We start from the raw sequence: 23,659 nt of genomic DNA on the forward strand, positions 1-23,659 counted from the left end.
CGAAAACTATTCTTGCGCAATTTGCGCAAAGTTTCCACGACGTATGTGCGAATGTCGTGTGTATCATTGCTAAAGTACAGCATGTTACGTACACGATGAACACGCGACGGAAATGCGAACAACGAAAAATGTTCAATAATCATGGGAGAAAATGTACCCAAGGAGAGGTGGAAGCTGTCTTAAATCGCATTATGGAATACGTGGGAAGGCCTTGGAGTGGTTCAAGAGTTATTTAGTTGATAGAAAACAATTCGTTACAATTAAAAACAATGATTCCGTTGTCAGAGAAGTTAAATGTGGTGTCCCACAGGGAAGTCTCTTAGGGCCGTTATTGTTTATTATTTATATCAATGATTTTTGTCGCGTATCCGACGACCTCTCTTTTATTCATTTTGCAGATGACACTAATGTATTTTTTGCCCATAATGATATTGATTTTCTCGTTCATAAAATTAACATTGAATTGAAAAAAGTGACAAATTGGGTCAGGGCCAATAGGCTATCACTCAATGCTCAAAAAACAAAATATATGCTTTTTAGTAATATTGTTGATAGTTTAAGTACAAATATAGTATTAGATGACTCTCATCTACAAAGAGTCTCACATATCAAATTTTTGGGTGTCATTGTGGATGAAAAACTTTCCTGGAGATCACATGTTGATAATGTCTGCAATATAATTTCACGTAATATAGGCATTGTAAATAGATTGAAATTTCATATTCCACAAAAATCATTACTTATGCTATATTCGTCGTTAATATTGCCTCATCTTAATTATGGAATATTAGTTTGGGGCAACACGCATCAGAATTTATTAGAGAGAGTGTTCCTCTTACAAAAGAAAGCTCTACGTGTTATCTGTTATTCCCCTGTACGTTCTCATACAAATATGTTGTTTGCCTCCAACAAGCTCTTAAAAATTGCAGATTTGTTTTTGTTTAATTTAGGGCAATTTATGTACAAGTATTGTAATAACTTGCTTCCGTCTATTTTTGACTCTATGTTCCTAAAAAATCAATCATTTCATGAATATCCTACTAGGCGTTCCAATGAATTTCACTTACCTCTTTTAAGAACGATTTTTGCTAAAAACACACTTATTTATGTAGGCCCAAATTATTGGAATTCTTTGAATCAAGACATAAAAAACGCTCCATCCATATGTTCTTTCAAGAGGAGACTGAAGTCTTTTTTATTGCAATCGTACGACTCTACAATACCGAATTAACCATTTGGCCTTTTTTCTCAGTTACACTTACCTGCTCACTTTGTCCCCTCTTCAAAGAATTAATGGTATCTTTTTCCTGGATGCTCGCAATGTTGTCACCTATGCCATTTTGCCCATAGCGTCTTGAAGTTGACTTTCCGTATGTGACTCCTGTTCATACGTCCCTCTATTTTCTATTTTCTTGTCTTATTTCAGGCGTCAAAATATTACTTTTCCCCTACAACTATCCTCTTATTCTCTTGGCATGCTTCTGCCGAAGATCGCTGTTTCTGTTGTTCTGTTTCTGTTTCTGTTGTGCATTTTTGTCTGCTATTTTGTCTTCAGTTTGTCAGTCTTGTCCATTCCGTTTGTCTTGTACAACCTTTTTTTTTTTTTTTCAGTAGTTGTCTCGTTGTCTAGTCCTGTTTCATGTTAGTTCGCGTCTATGAAAGTGTATATATGGTAATCTAATTTTTAGTGGGCTTCCAGACTTCTTCCACTTTATTATCTTTTGTATCCAGACTTCTTCCACTTTGTTATCTTTTGTATCTACGATGATTCGATTCCATCAATGTTCTTCTACAGAGGGGCCCACACACTACAAGCTCTGTCTTTTTAGTGGGTCCCTCCATTTTTCGCACGGTATACATGTACTTCATTTCGATCACTTCTGTTTCTTTTTTACTATACAATGTATGATTACTAAAGGTCCTCAATTATTGTACAGTCTTTTCATTTCACTATGTTCTATTTACCTTGTTCTCTGTTATCAAAAGAAGTGAAACATATGTTATGTCGGAAAATGAAATAAACTTTGAATTGAATTGAAAAAAATTGATTTTTTTTTTCGTTCCTCTATTCTCCTTTCTTTTTCTCTCATTTCTCTATCGTGTGCTTGCCTACATTTTTTTTCCTAGGACCTATCTCCACTAGTAAAGCATTTCATTTTTTTTTTGCAGTTCCTCCAACACATAATCTCTATATACAGTTCAAATGAAATTTTGCATACTTTAGATTAATATTAAGTGTATTCTGCGATTTTTTTTGTATATCAAACATGTCTTTTTCTTTGGTAGTCTTTAATTTCTTTTGTTACCATGGTTACTGTAGTTGTTAATGATTGTTTTTATGTTTAGATGTATGGTACGATTTTTATTTGTAGAAAACGTATAAGTCATACATCCCCCAAACGTGCGCTAAACGTTCGCGAGAATGTCTCGAAAGGTACGCGAACAGTTTGCGATTACGTCGTAAAATGATCGGAAAAACTTCGCAGATTTCGCGTAACATACGCGAGACATTCTCCAAAGTTTCGGAGTCTGTTTGTGGTTTCACGAACATTTTGCGAACATCGCGCGTGTCTTGCGAAGGTCTTGCGCATATGACGAGGCTTTAAAGACACTTTCGAGAACAATTCACGAGCAAATCACGACCAAGTGTGCGGAAAAGGTTCGCAGAAAATTTCAAACTTTTTTGAAATTCTCACCGAAGTAAAAACGACGTTCGCGAACAATTGACGACGCTTCCGAACCCTCACGTTCGTTTGGCGATCTTTTGCAGACCAAAATACGAATGCTGGATTTTGCCATTCGCGTCCTTCGCAAATCGTTCGCGTGCTCCGTGAAATCCCACCCTTAGGGTGAGATTTCAAGGAGCACGCGAACGATTTGCGAAGGACGCGAAAGGAAAAATCCAGCATTCGTATTTTAGTCTGCAAAAGATCGCCAAACGAACGTGAGGGTTCGGAAGCGTCGTCAATTGTTCGCGAATGTCGTTTTTACTTCGGCGAGAATTTCAAAAAAGTTTGAAATTTTTTGCGAACATTTTCCGCACACTTGGTCGTGATTTGCTCGTGAATTGTTCTCGAAAGTGTCTTTAAAGCCTCGTCATATGCGCAAGACCTTCGCAAGACACGCGCGATGTTCGCAAAATGTTCGTGAAACCCCAAACAGACTCCGAAACTTTGGAGAATGTCTCGCGTATGTTACGCGAAATCTGCGAAGTTTTTCCGATCATTTTACGACGTAATCGCAAACTGTTCGCGTACCTTTTGAGACATTCTCGCGAACGTTTAGCGCACTTTTGGGGGATGTATGACCTATACGTTTTCTACAAATAGAAATCGTAGCATACACCTAAACATCAAACAATTATTAACAACTATAGTAACAAAAGAAATTAAAGACTAGCAAAGAGAAAGAAATGTTTGATATACAAAAAAAAATCGCAGAATACAGGTAAAATTAATCTAAAGTATGTAAAATTTCATTTGAAGTATAGAGATTATGTGTTGGAGGAACTGCAAAAAAAAAAAAAAAGATCATATGCTTTACTAGTGGAGATACGTCCTAGGAAAAAAAATGTAGGCAAGCACACAATAGAAAAATGAGAGAAAAAGAAAGGAGAAAAAGAGGAAAGAAAAAAAAAATCAACTCAAGACAGCTTCCACCTCTATTTGGGTACATTTTCTCCCATGATTATTGAAAATTTTTCGTTGTTCGCATTTCCGTCGCGTGTTCTTCGTGTACGCAACATGCTGTACTTTAGCAATGATACACACGACATTCGCACATACGTCACGGAAACTTCGCACAAATTACGCAAGAATAGTTTTCGGCTTCATTGTCGGAACACATTCGGAGGAAAACTTTTCCGAATGCTGGATTTTGTCATTCGCGTCCTTCGCAAATCGTTCGCGTGCTCCGTGAAATCCCACCCTAATACTAGTAGGCCCTGTACAAAGTCCTTTTGTTTAAGTCATCAGCTTCCAGCTGAGCGGTACCAATGGCTCAAGCGGAGCAGGCACTTTAATTTTAGTGCGCGTATTATGCTAATCTCAAATACGTGAAGCTTGAACTCCAAAGTTCATTGACCCTGCCTGCCAAAGAATCTAAAGTCCTTCAAAATTCACAGAAATCCCCTGATCACTATACCAAAATAGGATAATCTCTATGTAGTCCAATAGACGGTGACATAGACCATGTAGGAGCCTACATGACCTGGAAAAGTTAATAGGGTTTGGGAATTGATTCGTGTTCTACAAGGGTATTGAAGTAAATTCAGTTTGATTGCCACCTTGGCAGTCTTGAGCAACTTTTTTTATAAGCCTAATTAGCATAATAACATAATTAGAATATGTAAAAAATGTAATAATTATTTTGTTCTCTTTTTGATACAGGTTTCCGATTCAAAGTGATAAGTGTTTTGAATATCGTAATAAGCATAATGAGCTAATCTACGTGCATGTACAAGTTTTGTTGTTGTTTAATTCGTATTGAAGTAAATTCAGCTTAATTGCCATCTTGGCAACCTTGAGCAATTTTCTTTTATTTGTCTAATTAACGTGATCAGGTTGTTAACATAATGTATTATGTCATATAATGCTCATTTTAATACAGGAAGCCTGAAAACATGAGAAAACATTTTTATGTAATATTTTTATAACAAGGAATCCATTCATAACTCCAGTTTCCAATTTCAAATGATGCAAGTGTCTCAAATATCGTAATAAGCTTATTGCATAAATCGTGAAGTAGCCTAGATGGTATACCATACCATATTATATGACCTGAAAATGTTAAATGTTAAATGTTAAGTTTTGTTTGTTGTTTGTTTGTTCGTTTTTATGTTGATTCATATTTGGATGGGTATTGAAGTAAACTATGCGTAGTTGCCACCTTGGCATCCTTGAGCAATTAGCGCAATATGTGGTATGTTGTTAATTTCTCTGCAGAAAGTCCGAAAGCATACATAATATGACTTTTCAAGGTTTTATGACCAGGAATCAATTTGAAACACCGGTTTGTACTTTCAAACGATGGAAGTGTCTTCAATATCATAATTAGCATAATTATTAGCTGATTAGCATAATCACAAGTCCATGATTTGCAAATATGTTTGATATTGTCATACTTATTTTTGTTCTATGCAAGCGGAGAAATAAAACTGACTAAAACTGAAACTGAAACATTTTATGATAGTCCATGTATTATTCAAGTTCAAGTTGATTTATTTAATTTCCAACAAACAAATAGTTAGGAATACAATGAAATGTTCGTATACACAGATGTCAGGAAATCAGTACAACAATTCGATGAACATAATAACATGTTAATATCAATAAAGATACAAATCAATTTTATGTCATTATGGTAAAGGCAGAAACAAAAATGCTGGAAATGGAGAGGACTGCTAAGAAGCAGAGCTTGCAGCATGCAGTCCCCTCATAAAAAACAAAACAAAAAAAAACCCTGAAATCTAATTGCAAAAAAAAAAGAGACAATTTCCCTAGGGGATAAAAATGACAGAGTAATACACACATATACATGCACACACACAAGGACGCACATTAAAAAACACAAGGCGGCTCTCTTAACGAAGAAGTTGCGTAACCATTATTGTATTATAGGGCCTTCTGCATAATACATGAAACTGTTTATTTATTTCTTTGTGCATGAGGCCCCAATATTAAGCTCGGCTTACTGGGGATCCTCCTATATGGTACCTTGACAATTTTTTTTACAATTATTATTATGTTTCCGTTCTTTGTCACAATGATTTGCTTACGTTTCATGTGCAAAATCAGCCATGAATTATTATGAACCATAGGTTTATTTCTGAAAGTGATCATAGTGTCGATCATATTGTACCATACAGAAACAATAAAATGAAATGAAATGAAATAATGACCTGGAAAAGTTCATTATGTAGAATAAGGTTTTTGGAGATTCGTGTTTCCGACATTAGTAGCAATGCAGAAAACAAAGCTTTTATTAGCCTAATTTAGCACGTTTAGCTAATTTGCGTGATGTAGGCCTAATATGCACGTTGTTTCTCTTAATCCTGGAAGCATGAAAACATGTATAACAGGCATATGACTTTTCGAGCTTCTTTAGATTTGTACTGAAGGAGACATTGGGCTCGGTTGTCACCTTGGTAACCTTAGGCAATTACAATTTAGTAGCCTAATTGGCATAAACATCTAATTAGCTAATAATATATATTTTTTTAATACTTGATACAATTCAAGAAAGCTTGAAAACAAGGACAACACGTTTTTCAAGGTTTCTTGTTATGAACAGGAATACATTTGTGACCGTCAGTTTTGGGGAGGGGTGGCACGCAATGTGAAGGCGTGAGCATCCACCTATAGAACCAACTAAAGTTTTTTTTGTTTGTATACAATCATATAAATGATATGAATATATCAACATAAAAACAAACAAACAAGCAGACAAACAGACAAATCTTTTAAGTAACTTTTTCCGATTACATTCAATGGCATGTACTTCGCTATTGTACATAAGCTAATCGTATCCGGGCAATTACCCCCAGAGGGCACTTACCCCCCCCCCCCCCTTTCCAGGCTAAATACTGGTTAGTGGTAAAGGGTATAGGGTTAGGGTTAGGGTTAGGGATAGGGTTAGGGTTAGGATTAGGGATAGGGTTAGGGTTAGGATTAGGTACAGGATTAGGATTAGGGCAAGGGGAAGGGTCCGGAGTAATTGCCCCGGGAGTAATTGCCGTAGACCCTTGTAAATAAACTCATTATGCTACTTTCGATACTCAAGACATTTGCATAATTTGAAATAATTGGAAACTGGTATTTTAAATAAATGGATTCATCGTTACAGAAAACCCTATAAGAGTTGTACGTCCTTTACGTTTTCTGGCTTCCTGTATCAAAATGAGCAATTAGGTCTACATATTTTACAAATTCTAATTAAGTAATCATGCTAATTAGGCTGGTATATATAAAAAAGAGTTGTCCAAGGTTGCCAAGGTGGCAACCAAGTTGAATTTTTATTTCAATAGGGCCTACGCTTTTAGAACACTGATCAACAGAAAAACTTAACTTTTCCAGGTCATGTAGGGCCTACATATACTAGTAGGTCGTATATTATGGTCTCTACTCCGGGGGGTGTCATCTCACATCCCTGGTCTACTTAGTTTGGTTTTCAGACCCTTTGCCAGCTGGACTCAGTGGCTTCGTCGCCGCCGCCTGGCCTCTGTCGAAGGACACATCCACCTAAACCTACACCAGTTTTCAACGTTGAGGGCGTCAGTGATATCCTGTATCAGAGCCTTGGCAGGTGGTCTGGAAACCAGCAGAGACATGACATTTGACAATGAATTTGAATTTGACATTGACATTAGACAATGAATTTTATTCTTGAACGGCCCCGCCAGGAGGCATGGAAGAATAACAAACAGCTAAATGCTTAATGGCAAAACAAAGCCATAAATAAAGATGTAATACAAAAAGCATATTATATACTATGTACATATCATGAACTTCATAAGGCAAACAACGACAGTTAACAAAAAACGATCGAATAAGTGAAACAATCGGTACTTAATGGCAAACTGTGGCAGTAGTATCTTACAATATATACAATGTAAAAGGAAAGTAATGACGAGACATCAAAATCTGGCCATTATGATCTGACAGAAACGTGACAATTTCTTTAAAACTCTTATGTTCTTAGAATTAAAAATAATACATAATACAAAATGTATCACTGGGAAACATTAATTCTTGTTTAATTTGTGAGAAATTAATTTCATGCAAAATAGGCCTAATGATACAAAAGGCGTAAATATTCAAAAGCGAATAAATAACGCTCCTCAAACACAAAAACAATGACAACAACAACAACACACGTGTGTATACTAGTACTAGCCTCGTTATGAGCAAGATGTAAACATTGGTTGGGGTAGGGTGGAGGATGTTGGGTGGGGGGGGGGGGTGCGGTGCGGCCTTGGGGCGTTTCATCAACGAGTTCGTCGGAGGTTTTCACCTACAAATTTGCTATCAGCCAATCAGACGCAAGGATTTCAGTAGCTTTTAATAGTTGTCAGTGTAAATCACTGACAAAAAGTTTCATGAAACGGTCCTCGGTAAGATGAGTTTCCGCATGTAATAATGATGTTTTCAAAACATGAACTCTATTGATGGTACAGTGTACTACTGGTAGTAGGGAGGACATCGTGACGCGTGCTTAGACGTACGCGTGCGACTGATTGGGTACCTGTTGTACACTATGCGGCGGCTTATTTGTGCATAATAAATATGTGTGAAAAAACCCAGTGCCGCTGATAAAACCTGTTCATAGCTTCAGCTGTACACACTGTACAAACAAGTACATGTACATACAATCCGGATGACTGTACCGCCAGTGGTAGCCCTGCCGGTGCTATCATCTTCGTACGTGCCTGTGACTCTTGAGGGTGCTCGCGCGATCGCGCTCGCATTCACCACCACACAGGTGTCGGCTCAAGGCTTGGTATAATCTTTTTCTTTTGTGGAAGTCAAGATCACCATCTAGAGACTCGGCCGGCACGACAACAATGTCACCATCAGTGGGTGAGGCTTGTCTTCTTTCAGGATTTATACAAGTGTCATTATTGTGTTTGCTTGTCATTGCTTTTTAACCCGCTTTTTAGTGTTTTGGTGCAGTGCTATTTACACCTTGTATTGTGCACTTGTTCGTACATTGTAGGCCTACGTACATGAATGTACCGTATTGTTTACATGTGACAGGACGGGGTGTGCAAGCTGTGTAACGAACGTTAGTGTTCTACTTCACAGCAGGGAGGTGTAATACCTCCTTGGTAATACAGAGATGGAGTGGCAATTCTTCGTAATTCATGCAAACACATGTTTGGGTGCAAGGCGTTACAATGCCTAAATGGGATGTCTAGCATTCGGGGTCGGGCTAACTCGGCCCACGGGACATCTCGTCCCACCCGTCGAGGGTGGGCCGAGTTGTCCCACTCGTTGGTATCGATAGTGATCGTGAGCGCTTGTCTGTGTTTGAGTTTATTTCGTCTTTATGACGTCTTTTCTAACCGTAATTTTTATGGAATTGTGCTCAGTGGTTTCTGTAAAGAATATTTGCCAACTTCTGGGGGATACAACGACGTAAAAATGAAATTTCAGACGTTTTTATCGCGGTTCGCGATCCCCATAGGTTCACGTTCATTTCGCGCGGTGGGCTAACTCGGCCCAGCTAAGTTTTAGCTGTTGTTTTGACAGTAAATCTCCGTAAAACTACCAATTTTATCATGTATGAAGGTGTATTCAGGGTTCCTCCAACTAACTTCATCTTCGAGGGAATTTAATTTTGCACATGTTTGGTGAAATGTTGGATATTTGTTCGCATGATTTCATCTTTGCCGTGTCCGCACCGCACTGGTCTCGCCACTGCAGCTCGCTCACACACACAGTGGCAGAGCTGAGCTGGCAGCGCCATGCCCACTCGGGGAGGCGCGGCGGCGGGGCGCGGCGGGGCGCGGCGCGTGGGGCGCGAGCGGCAGAGGGAGCAGCCGGCCACTCCGTACCCGTATTAGTAGAAAAGAAATCAAATTATGTAGCAGATCATTCGATGTGAACTACATGAAGGTCATTATATGCATTTGTGTCGCTGTTGTTGTTGCTGATTTTATGTATAGATCTGCGTTCTACTCAAAGGTTATTTCTGTCCAATAAATGTTACCTTTTACCTTTTTTCTTACTAAAATTAGAAAAACAAACAAGCAAAAGTCAAGGGGTGAGTCTGTTTATGGGCTGTAAACCGTGGTAATTAATAAATTGTTTGATATCCAGTGGTCAGTTATTTGACCTGTAGATATGGATGGTTTGGTCGAATGGTTGATATCATGAAACCGGTAATGAAATGTAGTGCTAGCTAGATTGGCCTTGTTTATGATTGCAGGGCCTACCTTTTTTGTCTTTTTTGTGTACTTTCAAAAATAAAAAGGAATTGTTTTTGTTTTGATGACATTGCCATTTTTGCCATGGGAATCCTTACCCTAATTCAAGAGAAAAATCCTCTGCCACCTGTACCTGCACGATAATGGCCAACCGTCAAGTTCTTTTTCTTTTTTGTAATTTTCTTTTTATATAAGTACTGTATATACAGTGTATATATCTCTCTCCCTCTAGCTATGTTATGTATACTGTGATGATCTATTAACTTGGACTTCATTTTCCCATGCCTTAGCCCTATCATATGTGTTAATCTTTTACATTTTTATTTATTTGTACAAAACAAGGCTGATTATAAAATTCTCAAATCCTTGCTTGTCCTGCATTCATACTGTTGAATTCATGCACATTTTTTTTTTTTTTTTTTTTTTTTTTTTTAACAAGCAGCAAAGATGAATAGCTTCTCAAATGGTCTTCCTTCTCAAGCACGGTACTCAAAGTGTTACATAATTTGCAGTCACGCAGGGTCACAAAAGAAACATTACAACATGCACTGGTAGGCATTGGTAAGGTCATGCATATAAGCTCTCATCTTCCTTCACAAAAGAATTTGTTGTTTTGTGGCCATTGCATCCTTTCGACTGTTGCCCTGCCTGCCCTTGATTACAATGTACCGGTACTGCTCTTTCCAAGACTGCAAGATCACAGCAAATTTTGAATAATATTAATGTGAGCATGTAAAGTATGTTTTGTTTTGTTTCCTTTTGTCATTTTAACATCTATTACTTTATTATTTCCTCTCTATTTTTTTTTTCTTGAATAACAGAACATTCTCATTTGACTTGAAATAATACTTTCATTTTCAATTATCACATTACCAAGTATCATCTGTGTACAAAGCTTTCTTTCCACAACTGCATTGTAAAGTTCTGTATTTTTTTAATGATTCTTCGTCTGGCTCTATAGATCGCCTACTGCCAATATTTCCGCTTCCTTTCCCTGTCTCTCTTTCACTCTTCCATCAACCCATTCTTTTCGTATGCATGATGAATGTGTTTGTCAAGTGTCAAATGAGATTTGATTTGAAACACTGCATACTTCATGTAATTGCACACCAGTATTTTTTTTCCTAATTCATATTTACATAGAACAACTAGTGTGTGCATATCTACACTGATGTTCAATGTAGACAAATTTGATATCTTTAATTTTTTTTTTAAAGTCTCAAGTAGCGCTGCACTATGGATTAAAAAACATATGTGACAAAAACATCATTTTTTTTTTAAGAGTCATCACACTTCATCATCAGTGAATAGTGTGCATTCATAAAATGTGAATTTAATTCCACCACATTTTATAGGGTGTTATAACGGTAATACAACATTTGTTCCTGTGACCTTGTAACAATTGCTTTGGTGTATTATTTTCTCCAAGGACTTGGGATCAAGGTTAGGATTGTGATAGGAGTAGGGTTAGAGTAATGCTCCTTTGTAGAATTTATGTTTGGTTTAGCATGCAGAATTTCAAGTAAAAAATTGTTGCAGGAGCAAATGTCATGGAACCATTACAACACTGACTTCAGGCCTACTTCAGTTAATAGGCCTACTTCAGTCGATAGTTTGCTTTCTTCTAGATTTTCACCTCTTGATCTACCTGTAAAACATACATGTAGTTTACCAGATAGTTGCCAATTGATGAACTCTGCCCCAGGTGAGGTGCATCGCAGGAAATGAAATTGTTGTACATAGGTCAATCCAGATACACTTCATGAAATGTTGCATTATTGTAACACTCATTTCGGTGTCCAACATTATGCTCAGTCACTCCACAAAACCAGACAATGTCCTCTCAAAACTGAATATTCACTACAGCTGTAGGGGCTGAAGAAAGCAGATCTGTTCTCGGTCAGTTCCTGTGGTAGACTCTTTCTTAATTCTACCCACTTACTTTTTCCAGGGTAGTTAATTTACATATTAAAATCATAAGATAGACAAATCAACCAAAACGAAAGGAGGAAAGTAGTTTCACCCGAGGACCGAAGGAACCGATGGAAAATAAAGGTAGGGCCTATAGGTGATCACAAGGTGAAGTTGAACATGAGTGGAAACAGATCAAAAGAGTTTGAGGACGTAGGTGTGGAGGTGAGTGGAGAGAATTAGGTTGTGTGGAAAACTAAATGTGGATAATTCATTAGGGGTATGTCTGAAAAGTAAACTACAAATATGGAAAGCTACACAAAACAACAACAACAAACCAAAGCTACACAAAAGATTAGTTTCGGGTCACATTAATGCTCTGACATTATTGTTAGGTGTTTTGTTGATCTTTTTTGTATTTATTGGTTTTCCACTGATTGCAATACAGTATAAGACAAATAACCATAAATCAAAATGATTATAAATAGTCAAAATAAGAATTACAGTAAAGATTTTAAAAAAGAGCAGCTTACAAGATTGAGGCATGGCCACGGAGACTTTGCAAAACATATAAGGGACTGAAAGGATATCCAAAGCACATCAGAGACAGCCCCACAAACCAACAGGAACTTACTCCATAGCTACACAGTGTAGAAGCCAGATCCCATTTATTATGAAGTTGGAGGTACCGGGTACACATCAGTGTTTTGTTGATTTTTGCTCTATGAATTTGCACATGGATAGCTATGTAAACATTAGTCCTGCATGCTTCAAGTCATAAACATAATTTACATAAACTTAACATATCTAAATTAACTAATAGGACCAATATCCAACATGTCAGAAGGATGCATATCACCTTCCATGTACTGGTACCCGAAACAATTTACGCAAAAAACAATAAAACAAAACAAAACAAAAAATACATTGTGTATTATGTTCACCATGGGCCTAATTATTGGAATGAACTTCCCAATATGCTGCACCGCACTACCAGGTACCTGGTAGTAAACTTGTTGCTTTTTTTCCTTGTCTATTCTTCTATTCCGGAGGGATCCTAACCAGGAATGCAGGTATTGATCAGCCTGCCTGTTATTCCACAAGTCCTTCATTATTGTACCTGATTTCAGAATTCTTGTACGTGGCAGCTTGCCGGTTACCATGGTCACACAGTCTGGTTCTAAGTAGGAGCCCTGCTGGAATGTGACTCCTGATGAACTTATTCTCCATGTATAAGTTGCAGCTGCACAAACTTGCTGGTACGTATAGGCCCCATCATATTTCTAGTACCATAGCCCAATTCTAAACTCACCTTTGACTTCATGCTGAGACAGACTGCTGTACATTTTTATTTTGTCTGTACTATTTTCATGAGAAATATGAAAACACATGTAAACTGAAATTGAAATTGAGAGTAACAGGAATGGAAGAGACCAACTAAAATGTAAAAACCCAACTCACTATGACTACAAATGAAAATAAACTGGACGAAGGTGTCAACAAGCTGAGGTGAGAACTTATTTCTTCTATTTCTATGTCACTGTCGAACAGTAGGTGTTCGACAGTGACATAGAAATAGAAGAAATAAGTTATCACCTCAGTAGGTGTGGTGTGAAAGGAATGAACACATGAATGGGAAAGGAATGAGGGCAATAAAAAGAAACAGCATACAGGTCAATGAGAATGTGTGTCAACCTATGAACCTATACTATACAATTACAAACTGAACAAAATATAATGATCTAAGATTGAAAAGAATGAAATAGCCAAGAAGCTCAACAAATTCAAGTTTGCTGTCTTACTGTGGGCCTACAGGCCATCATAATACAATTTTAGGCGCAGGGGTAAGAAAAAATGTGAAATATTAGCGAATGCTAAGCTTTGTTGAAAGTTCTAGGTGTTACAAAAAAAAAATCCCACTCTTGATCTTTAATGCAATGTAGTTCCAGAACTAGTACTACAGTGCAATCTCAGAGCTTACCTGGTCATATTTTCCCCTACCAGGCCCTACTAGCAGTATCCATCCTGCACAAGTCTGCATGCAATTCAATACCACAGAGTTTACTGGTCTATCCTGCCAGAGAAGTAATACCTGGCACTTGGGTGTAAAAGAAAGAAAGAACATTCATGTACTAATGTAAAATTAATTTCAGGGCCAGTAGTATTCATTGTTAGTAGCAAGGTGCAGTCTATATGACAATTCAATGATTAAGTGATAAGTTAGGTTGCTACATTTACTAATTGCTTTATCTACTGCTTTCGTTACAAGGTTATATATTCCATTCATTTCAGCACCGGTATAACAGTATTTCTTCAAATTCATGAAATTCTTCCGTCGAGATGTTTTTTAATGCAAGTGATTAACAAATTGCCCTACATCAATGTCAATAATTATCTCTATAAATCATCATATTTACATAAACATTTATATCGATGTACGTGTAGGGCAATTTGTCAATCATAACAACAGTATTTCTGTTAGTAATTATAGTACATTGAATAAATATCACTTTGAAAACAGACTTCACCATAGTACTAGTAAATCATTTCACTTTTCAGACACAAAAAGGTGACATTTTCACATATTAAAACTCGTATTATTTCACAAATGTTACATAGATTCGTAAATTAAGGAGCAGTGTCCCAACATAACGAATAGTGTCATCCGAGTCACGTGATAATTGCCAACAATACAGCATGCATCCAAATCGTTATTTTATGTGTGTGTGTGTGTTGTGTGTGTGTGTGTTTTTTTTTTTTTTAATTCAGTATCAATCATTAATAACGTTGATGCTGGGGGATAGACAGAAAAACAGCAAAATGACAACTGCAAACTGCACGAGGTTGGAATACATATTATTGAGTCATCCTGGAAAAAAAAATATCAGAAAAAAATAAAAGACAAAAAAAAAAATCAGAAAAAAAGAGTCAAGCAACCCCCTATATGCCCAGCCTTTAGCAGAAACCCTTGCCCTTTACTACCTTGGCATTGGCTGGCGGTAGCACACCAGCTCAGCCCAATTCACGCGACGTTGCAGCAAAACACAGTTGAGTTAATTGAAACAAGTTGCTCCCTCTCTAGCTCTCAGCTCAAAGTTCAAGACAATGGATAGTAAAATGCCAACTGACTACTGCATAGAATTTACTCACGCGAGAAAATTGGGAAGTGCAGCGAATGACGCCTTTTCCTCCAATTTCAACCACCGCCCGTATCCGTAGCGACGTTTACGGAGTGGCTGGCTGCTCCCTCTGTGCCGTTCGCGCGGATGCCCCGCGCCGCCGCCCCGTGCCTCCCCGAGAGTGGGCATGGGCCTGCTCAGCTCTGCCATTGTGATGTGTGAGCGAGCTGCTGGTGGCGAGACCGGTGCGGTGCGGATACGGCAAAGATGAAATCATGCGAACAATATCCAACATTTCACCAAACATGTGCAAAATTAAATTCCCTCGAAGATGAAGTTAGTTGGAGGAACCCTGAATACACCTTCATACATGATAAAATTGATAGTTTTACGGAGATTTACTGTCAAAACAACAGCTAAAACTTAGCTGGGCCGAGTTAGCCCACCGCGCGAAATGAACGTGAACCTATGGGGATCGCGAACCGCGATAAAAACGTCTGAAATTTCATTTTTACGTCGTTGTATCCCCCAAAAGTTGGCAAATATTCTTTACAGAAACCACTGAGCACAATTCCATAAAAGTTACGGTTAAAAAATACGTCACAAAGACAAAATAACCTCAAACACAGACAAGCGCTCACGATCACTATCGATACCAACGGGTGGGACAACTCGGCCCACCCTCGACGGGTGGGACGAGTTGTCCCGTGGGCCGAGTTAGCCCGGATCCTAGCATTCCACCGTGGAGGTCTTTTCTACCTCCATGATTCCACTAATGGCACTACAAATACTGTAGGTCTATATACGCTGTGAAGTCATGCTCGGCACCGCTCTAGTTGCAAGACGAAGTTCGGAGACGAAAAACGCATATCACCTTTCGTTGAATTAACGTTAAATTACAAGTGAAGGGATTTCATAGTAAGATATAGAGTCTAACGCTAGCACGTTAGATGGTCTAGTAGAGCGTAGAAAATATCCTGCTACTCACCATTCCTTGTTTTTATACACACAATATATCCCGCGCTGCCAAGCTGCACCTGGAGTTCGTTGCAGGAATGGTCCTCCAATAATTGAAAGTTCAGTTATTGCACTTTCCCGTTTATATATACACAAGAACATATAACGCGACACAAAATAATGATTTCCTGAAGTGGCACAATGATGAAATAGCACAATGTCAGTCCGGGAAACCCGCTCATGAGGACCGCTCCCGCGTACGAGGACTGCCCCGCCTCATGAGGACCGCCCCCACGCCTCATGAGGCCCCCTATTCACTTCTATATTCATCTCACATCTGACGTATAAATTGTCGCAACTTTGCACGGCGATTTTTTGTTACACACACATGTCCACTATCCATGATGAAAAGAAGAAAAAATCCTATCTGTTTTTTTTCAAAAATAGAGTTTTAATCAACCGATGCAGAGCGCCCATTAAAACACGGTCCTCATGAGCGGGTTTCCCGGACTGATGTTGAATGGTCCACGAGACGGCGAAGTTTGAGATGGAAAAGGAATTAATAGATGGGTCTAGATTGAGAAAAGTTCGTGAGTCCGATTGCGAGTTGACAACTTGACGTTTCCGTGCTTTCACGTCGAAAGCTGGTCAAGAAGTGTAGTGTGCGTGAAAAGTTGAATTTTGTGAATGGAGAGTTGTAACACGCGTGCGAAACTTCTTCGAGAAGTGGAGTGAAGAAAGAAGGAGATTGGTTGGAAAGGATGTCTCGCGTTGTCATGGTGACCGTAGGAGTGACCGGAGGTGAGATTACGTTGATCGCGAGGAATGTGACAGATGATATACGAGTGCTCACGATACAGAGGGCCAGAGCGGTCGTAAAAATGTGCTTGTGTTACACCGTAGAGTGACCACTGGCGGATATGGTCAGCGAGTGGATGAAAACAATTCTTTATTGTAGTGCGAGAAAATGAAAGTGTGACTCATTGTGCTGCTACAAGTAGCTCCCCCCTAGATTGCTGCGAAATAAGATGCAGGAGCAATCGATGAGTGTAAAAAATGGAGTAGAATGTTCGCAGGTGAGCGAGAGTAACAAAATAATTAATATGTACAATGACTTGGAAAACAACAAGCTAGAACCGTAAGAAACAAAAGTGTCTCTTCAACCGTTGTCACAGTAGTTGACGTATTTTGCGGGGAATAGCACGTGACGACCGGAGCGTGTTTTCTTGATTTCCGTGGTCGTTTGGTTGGAGTGCGAGGTGGGGGTGCGAGGTGGGATGGAAGGAGGCGTGGCAGGTTGTGTCGTGCGTTGAGTGTTTGTAGTCGCGGGTGGTCGTGTGGTGCGAGGCAATGGCTCGGGGATGTCCGTTTCTATGAATGCTGGTTTCAAGCGGTCGATGCTAACTGTGTCGTGTTTGCCGTGGTAATCGCTCACGAAAAACTTGTCAGCACGCCGAATGACCAGAAAGGGACCTCTGTATGGGTGTTGTAGTGGTTTTCTCACTGTGTCATCGTGAATGAAAACATGTGTAGATGTGTTAAGGTCGTGGTGTATGAATGTCGGTTTGTGTTGAGTGCGTGTTGCTGGCGGGTGCATGTCCTGCATGAACTTAAAATGTATGTAGACGTTGGACGTAGTCGGAAGGGTCGATGTCCGTCGTAGTCTGATCGTGCTTGGTGATGCACTGGCCTGGGAGTCGTAGTGTTGTCCCATAGACGAGCTCTGCAGCTGAGCAGCCGATGTCTGTCTTCACTGCGGTCCGAATGCCGAGGAAAACGAGCGCTGTAGTGTCTCGGTCCATTTTGCGTCGTTGTGTGCCATGAGAGAGGCTTTGAGTTGATGATGTACAATTGTAGTCGTTCGACGAGGCCGTTCGATGTCGGATGGTACAATAACATGCCGTTGTGCGAATGCGAGTGGATCCGAGTAGGGTAGTGAGAGCGTTGAAGAGGTTGGATTCAAATTGACGGCCTCTGTCTGTTGTGATGCTACACAAGCTTTATTTCACTGTAAACTTTTAAATGAAATACTCAAATTGATTTAGAATAGTCTAGTGAAGGAAAGAATTCAATATTATAAACATGTATTTCTACTTTCTTCGTAATAAATGCACAAATCGAAATGAAATGAAAATCAGGCCCTCTTAAAAACCTAGTATTTTTCTATAACGTAATGCGCACATTCCCGCATGTTAGTTTTGTAACTACATTTTGTATCATTTGATCTGGGATATTTTGATCTTTGAAATAAAGTACATGTACTCGGCTAAAGCGTGTTCCAGCGTGCTTTTAAACTACACATGTATTTGCTGTTAAAATTGTCAGTTTTACACTGCATTTTGATTTGCTGCTCCAATTCAAGGTACACAAATTCATTCATTCATTCATTCATTCATTCATTCAAAGAGAGAAAGCGAATCGCTGTAGGGGCAAGTACAGTTTGTATTTCTAGATGTGAGAGCGCTAACAGTTAGTCCCGATTATTGATGCTCTCTTTTTGTCAAAACACCTGGTTTCCACCTGTAGTTAAGCGCATAACTTCTCGGCGGTGCCGCGCATGACTTCAAAGGAGAGCAGGAGTTGTCTCTCCTTCTCTAGCACCTCCCTGTTCACAATCACAGTGAGTGGAGTGCAGTGGAGGCCTAACGTTAAATCTGGTTTCACCAAGGAGGTAATAGGCCTAATTATTCGAGTTTGAGTTCCAACTGGCAGTACTCATGACATGTTAGGCTTAATTGAAATAATTCAAAAAGTTGTCGGATTTCTATTGATGTACAAAAGAATTTCACAGGTGCTATTACTGTATAGAGCGTCTATTGGTGCCTTGAAGATCGATGTTTGCAGCCATCTTCCTGTAATAGCAATGTGAAGATTCATTATTAATTTTGAACGTATTATTAACATAAAATTATAATCAATATAATAATAATGTTGGCCATGTTTTGCTGAGAGAACTTTGATCTAGATACTGACATGAGATTTTACTAAGTTAATGATTCTGCAAACTGCAGGTACACCGTAGGACCTAAATTACCACTGTTAAAACAAAATTCAATCCTGTCCAGAAATGTTTGCAAAAGTGTATCGTACAAGTGTACATACATGTACATCAGGGAGGTGTTTCATCATTATCAATTTAGTCAGTGCTGACGAGTTGTCAGTCTCCGACAATTTCAGTAAAATTTAGGGATTATGCGCAAATAATTTGGTAATCATGTAGAAATGCACACCTACCGATCGCTTTGAGGTGTGCATTTCTACATGATTACAACTGTACAAATAATTTCATATGCAAATTAGCTCGCGTCCTATCATGAGATGTCCCATATTGTTTATCGGATACGTAACAAATTGAGGTCATTTTTTAAGGTTTTTTGTAAGGTTATTTCAATGCCCTTTTCGGAAGTTCTAATTTATTGCTTGAAGAAATTAAATACCACAGAAAGAAGAAAAAATAGTTCAAGAAATATTTTTTTATTAGGCAATTAAAATAATGTTATGTATGGGACAAACTACGTGTTATGAATGGGACATCATCATACAGTGTATACTGTATTGCATATGATTATGTGAATGCATGTAGCTACAACAATTGTAGATGGGAAGGTCTCTCAATACACAGATGGTCAATCATCCTGCAGAAAGCATCCCAACTTTGCAGCTACTTTTGAGTTTAATACATCTGTATACATTGTACATGTACACGTGTAGACACTTAAAACAATACATGTACTTGACTGAACAATTTTCAGACAGGGGGAGGGGGAGATGCCAAGATGATAATAAAAATCTGTGTTAAAGGGATTGTATACATGTAGCTTTCGTAGAAATGGGGATTTAGTTTTCAACATTTTACAAGATGATTGGAAACCACTTACGAATTATTGAAGAGCATACAATTCTAAGACTAAACGTTAGAGGAATTGAAAGTTTATTGGATGAGAATCCAATTTGAAATGGCAGATATATCAAAAAACAAACAAATACAAAGCAAAACTAAGTGGTTGTAATGAAAAATGTGACCCACCTTTTATTAGGGCACCACATTTCTGGATATCTCAGGTATTCAGTTTTTGGTACAAGTAGTAACCACAACAAAAGTTGTGGGTATACATACTGTACTGAGGTGTGACTCGAATCAACCACCTGATTCAGTGCTAGACATGTGGATATCTACTCGATCACTGGGTTTCCACACTGCAGGTATTGCATGTACAGTACTGTATTTGATATTACAATTAGTATTTCTTGTGTCAACTTGTTTTTTTATTGAAACTGAATGGCAAACTGCCCTTCATCAATAGAAGTAAACACTTTTCTATTCAATTTTTTAGTAGTAACTATCTTGATAAAAATACAGGGTATGCATACTCAGGTTGGTCATAAGAATATACAAATGTACAATATGATCAGATATGATTATGGTGGTATTTTGGGAATATAGATTCCCTTGACAGTCTGGATCAGTATTTGAAAAATTTCAACTGATTCTGCTTCAATAATTATGCAAAATACCCATAAGCATGGTTCTCCACACACTAAATGATTGGGGGACAAAGGGCATGCATACTCAGGTTGGCCATAAGAATTAAATACGATATGATTAAATATGATTAGTAATTCCGTCAGGGATTACGGTGACAAGAGAGACCTGCTGAATCATGCGCAGATTCCCCAGTTCGTTGACGGTGCATTTTGCATTGAAGCACGGCTTCGGATGCCCATTTTTTCCCCTGAAAATATCAGCGCGATCCTCAAGAGTACAGATCTGTAGGTTAGCGCTTTAGTGGAAAATTGAAACATAAACTCTCTCAGTCAAAGTGTAAGTCACTTTAGAGACTATTTTATTTGGGTAATATTGTTCCCTTGACAATCTGGATCAGTATTTGAGTAGTTTCAACTGATTTTACATCAATAACTATGCAAAATACCCATAAACATGGTTCTCCACATACTAAACGAATGCAGGACAAAGTGTCCCATACGTAACTGTCCCATACGTAACACGTCAATTGTGCTTTTTGCCTCATGACTTGAAACTTAACCTCTGATAATCTTGAGTGTTGTGACCTTCATCACAGTGAGTTACATATTTAAAAAAAAAAAAAATTCTGGTCCCATACGTAATGGCACATATTTTCTCTTCTAGAATAGAATTGTCCGACTGCCCCCAAAACCCAATCCCATTAGGACACCGCTGATTGCATGATTTATTGTTTGAATTGGAATTTATCATGGAAGGATATTCAACATTCATTACTTCACCAAAATTTCATGCCATGTTCTCGTGCCCTTTGTGTTTTGTCAAAGTTCTTCTTTGTAAGACACAAGCATGGGGTCATTAAGTGGGAAAGCTGGTATGGCTCAGAATTATAACTTTTTATCACTTTCTTCAGTAAATATATTCAAATCTCCGGTAAGGAATAGAAAAACACTGCGCGTGGTCTTATACATTGTACATAATGCATTTTCATTCTTTGTGCGTAATGCTACATGTACAAGTACAGTCAAACATGCCTTTATAGCGGCCACCTGTCTATAGCAGCCACTGAAAAATCCTCCCAAGAGAAAAGCCCTGCTGAAGATCCTGTGTATAGTGGCCACCTGTCTCACGCGGCCAGCGGCCACAAAGTTTGTTTCCTTCCGTAGATTTTAACCTGTCTTTAGCGGCCACAGACCCGATGGAGCCGTAGCCGAGCCAGTAATTCAGCGTGTTTTTCTGCTTTGTAGTCATGCCAGTCATTTCTTGGCAACGTTGTATGCAGTGATCGCCACTGCTGCATTCATCACTCATTCAGTCATAATACTGCTCAACTTTCTTCACGACTGTACTCATGCTACTGTGCAACAATTTCACAAACACCGGCATTGTTCAATGCATGAAACACACATGTGAATACAAGAATTACACACATGGGATACTTCACGTAAGTACTTCATTTCATGGTTGCTGGAAGATCTCTCACTAAAATTGGCTGTTGAAACTGTAAAGTTGATATCAGAAGTTTGGAGAAACATACTGTACAGATATAATATTGTAAAACAACTGAATGCAATTAAGAGAATAATGATGTTCACTGAATAAAGGAAAAGTCTACAGATCAGTTGAGCCTTGAGGGACAGTATTGGTGAGTGCTACAAGTGTACCGGTATATGCCTCCTCCCAAAATGCTGCTTTAGGCATGGTTGTGGGTTCTCCGCAGTGTACTTAGTACATCATTGCGTTGCATTTTCTGTCAGTCCTTACATCCTTGGTCTGTCCTTTCGTCTACAGGTGCACTTCCCTGTTCCTGAATTGCAGTTGGAGGGATAATTTAAAATTGGTGGAGATGAGAATTGAGCGTTTAGACTTTTTTTTTTGAGATACCAGGAAACCACTTTAATATGAAATAGTACAGAGGATACCATTCTAAGAGGAATTCAAAGTTAATTTGATGAAAATCGGTTTTGGTATGGCTGAGGCACCCAAAAAACAAGGTAAAACAAAGCGATCATAATACATGTAAAAGCTGGGTCCCACCTTTTACTATAGTGTAGGATCGCTCTTTTTTGTATATCTCAGCCATTTCAAAACCAATTTTCATCAAATAAACACTGAATTCCTTGTAAGATTACATGCTCAAATACGATAAGCGCTTTTTTATAAGTTTTTGTGCGATAATGATAAACTACTTATAAAAGGACCTAACTTTTGTCAGGATCACTTTGTTTTTGGATATCTCAGATTTCATATTTCGTATTAAAAGTTTCTCATTATCTCACCAAAAAATGTTAGTAATCTGAAGTCGGGTCTCAACCGGACTTACTTACAAGATTTTGCTAATAATGTGTTGTAAAATTTAAAGTTTGTAAAATTGTAGTCCAGGTATGCTCCATGATGTGCATAGCAGGCCCGTAGCCAGGGGGGGTGCGTCGGGTGCGTACGCACCCCCCATAATTCTGAAAGGTCCACTTTTTCATAATAACGGTTTTTAGCAATTCTCAAGATAACAATCCAAATAAATATAAAGACACATTATATGCTACGTAAATGTGGAAGAGTACGTTTAACAATGTTAAAAATAATTGTACGAAACCCTTTTGTTGTATGAACCATCGGATCGTCCCCATGCACACAAACACAAATGTTATGTATCAATTTGTGCGAGCTATTACATATTGAAAACTTTCGGTCATCTGCGAAGCCGCGCTTCTGCACGAACGCTACAACACGTAAAACGGGTCAAAAATCGATGCATTTTCCACAAAATCTGCCATAACTTTTCAACTGTTTAAGAAGCAAACTTGGGGCGCCCGGATTCTAAATTGGACACTTTAGGGATTATGTGTATATATCTTTATTTTAACATTTGTAGCAGTGACGCAAATTAGATCAGAAAAGTACCTTTTGCGTAGAATTGTCTATGGCGAACAGTCCAAATTTGACGAATTTGAGCATATTTTGCCGTCTTGCAATTCTTCCAGATGGGATATCTTGAGAACGGAAGATCGCACAAACTTGGGGCGCACGGTTTCAGAAAGTAGAGGTTCTGCCCATTTTTGTGACATAAGAATCTTGTCCATTGGTTGAGCAGTCCTGACGCAAATTTGCAGTAAAGCTAGACTACCCATTCACAATTGCTGTCATAGGGAACGTGTACAATCCATACAGAACTATCACGTGACGAGACTACCAACGAAAATTTGAGCCGTTGACCTTCACTGTCTGCCGTTGTCAGCAGTGTGAATTCCTGTGATTTCAAGCTTT

At 38.6% G+C, this 23,659-nt stretch overlaps 1 protein-coding gene across 1 annotated transcript; it reads right to left on the reverse strand.

Moving 5' to 3' along the window:
- Positions 1-17,071: 17,071 nt before the first annotated feature.
- LOC139744541 (uncharacterized) lies at positions 17,072-17,714 on the reverse strand. Its single transcript, XM_071654973.1, has 2 exons — positions 17,540-17,714; positions 17,072-17,415 (listed from the first exon to the last, which is right to left on the reverse strand). Exons 1-2 carry the CDS (start codon positions 17,712-17,714, stop codon positions 17,072-17,074), a joined length of 519 nt encoding a protein of 172 aa, XP_071511074.1.
- Positions 17,715-23,659: the final 5,945 nt, after the last annotated feature.

Source organism: Diadema antillarum, unplaced genomic scaffold, assembly GCF_040938485.1.
Source record: "Diadema antillarum isolate AM-2024a unplaced genomic scaffold, OU_Dant_1.0 seq00001187_RagTag, whole genome shotgun sequence".
NCBI classification, from domain to species: domain Eukaryota; kingdom Metazoa; phylum Echinodermata; class Echinoidea; order Diadematoida; family Diadematidae; genus Diadema; species Diadema antillarum.

Excerpts from the sequence above, each read along its gene's own strand:
- LOC139744541 (XM_071654973.1), bottom strand. The coding sequence starts at position 17,714 with ATGGACCGAGACACTACAGCGCTCGTTTTCCTCGGCATTCGGACCGCA. Across the intron at positions 17,416-17,539 it reads CCCTTCCGACTACGTCCAAC|TGAGAAAACCACTACAACAC; the intron begins GTCTACATACAT and ends ACGATGACACAG.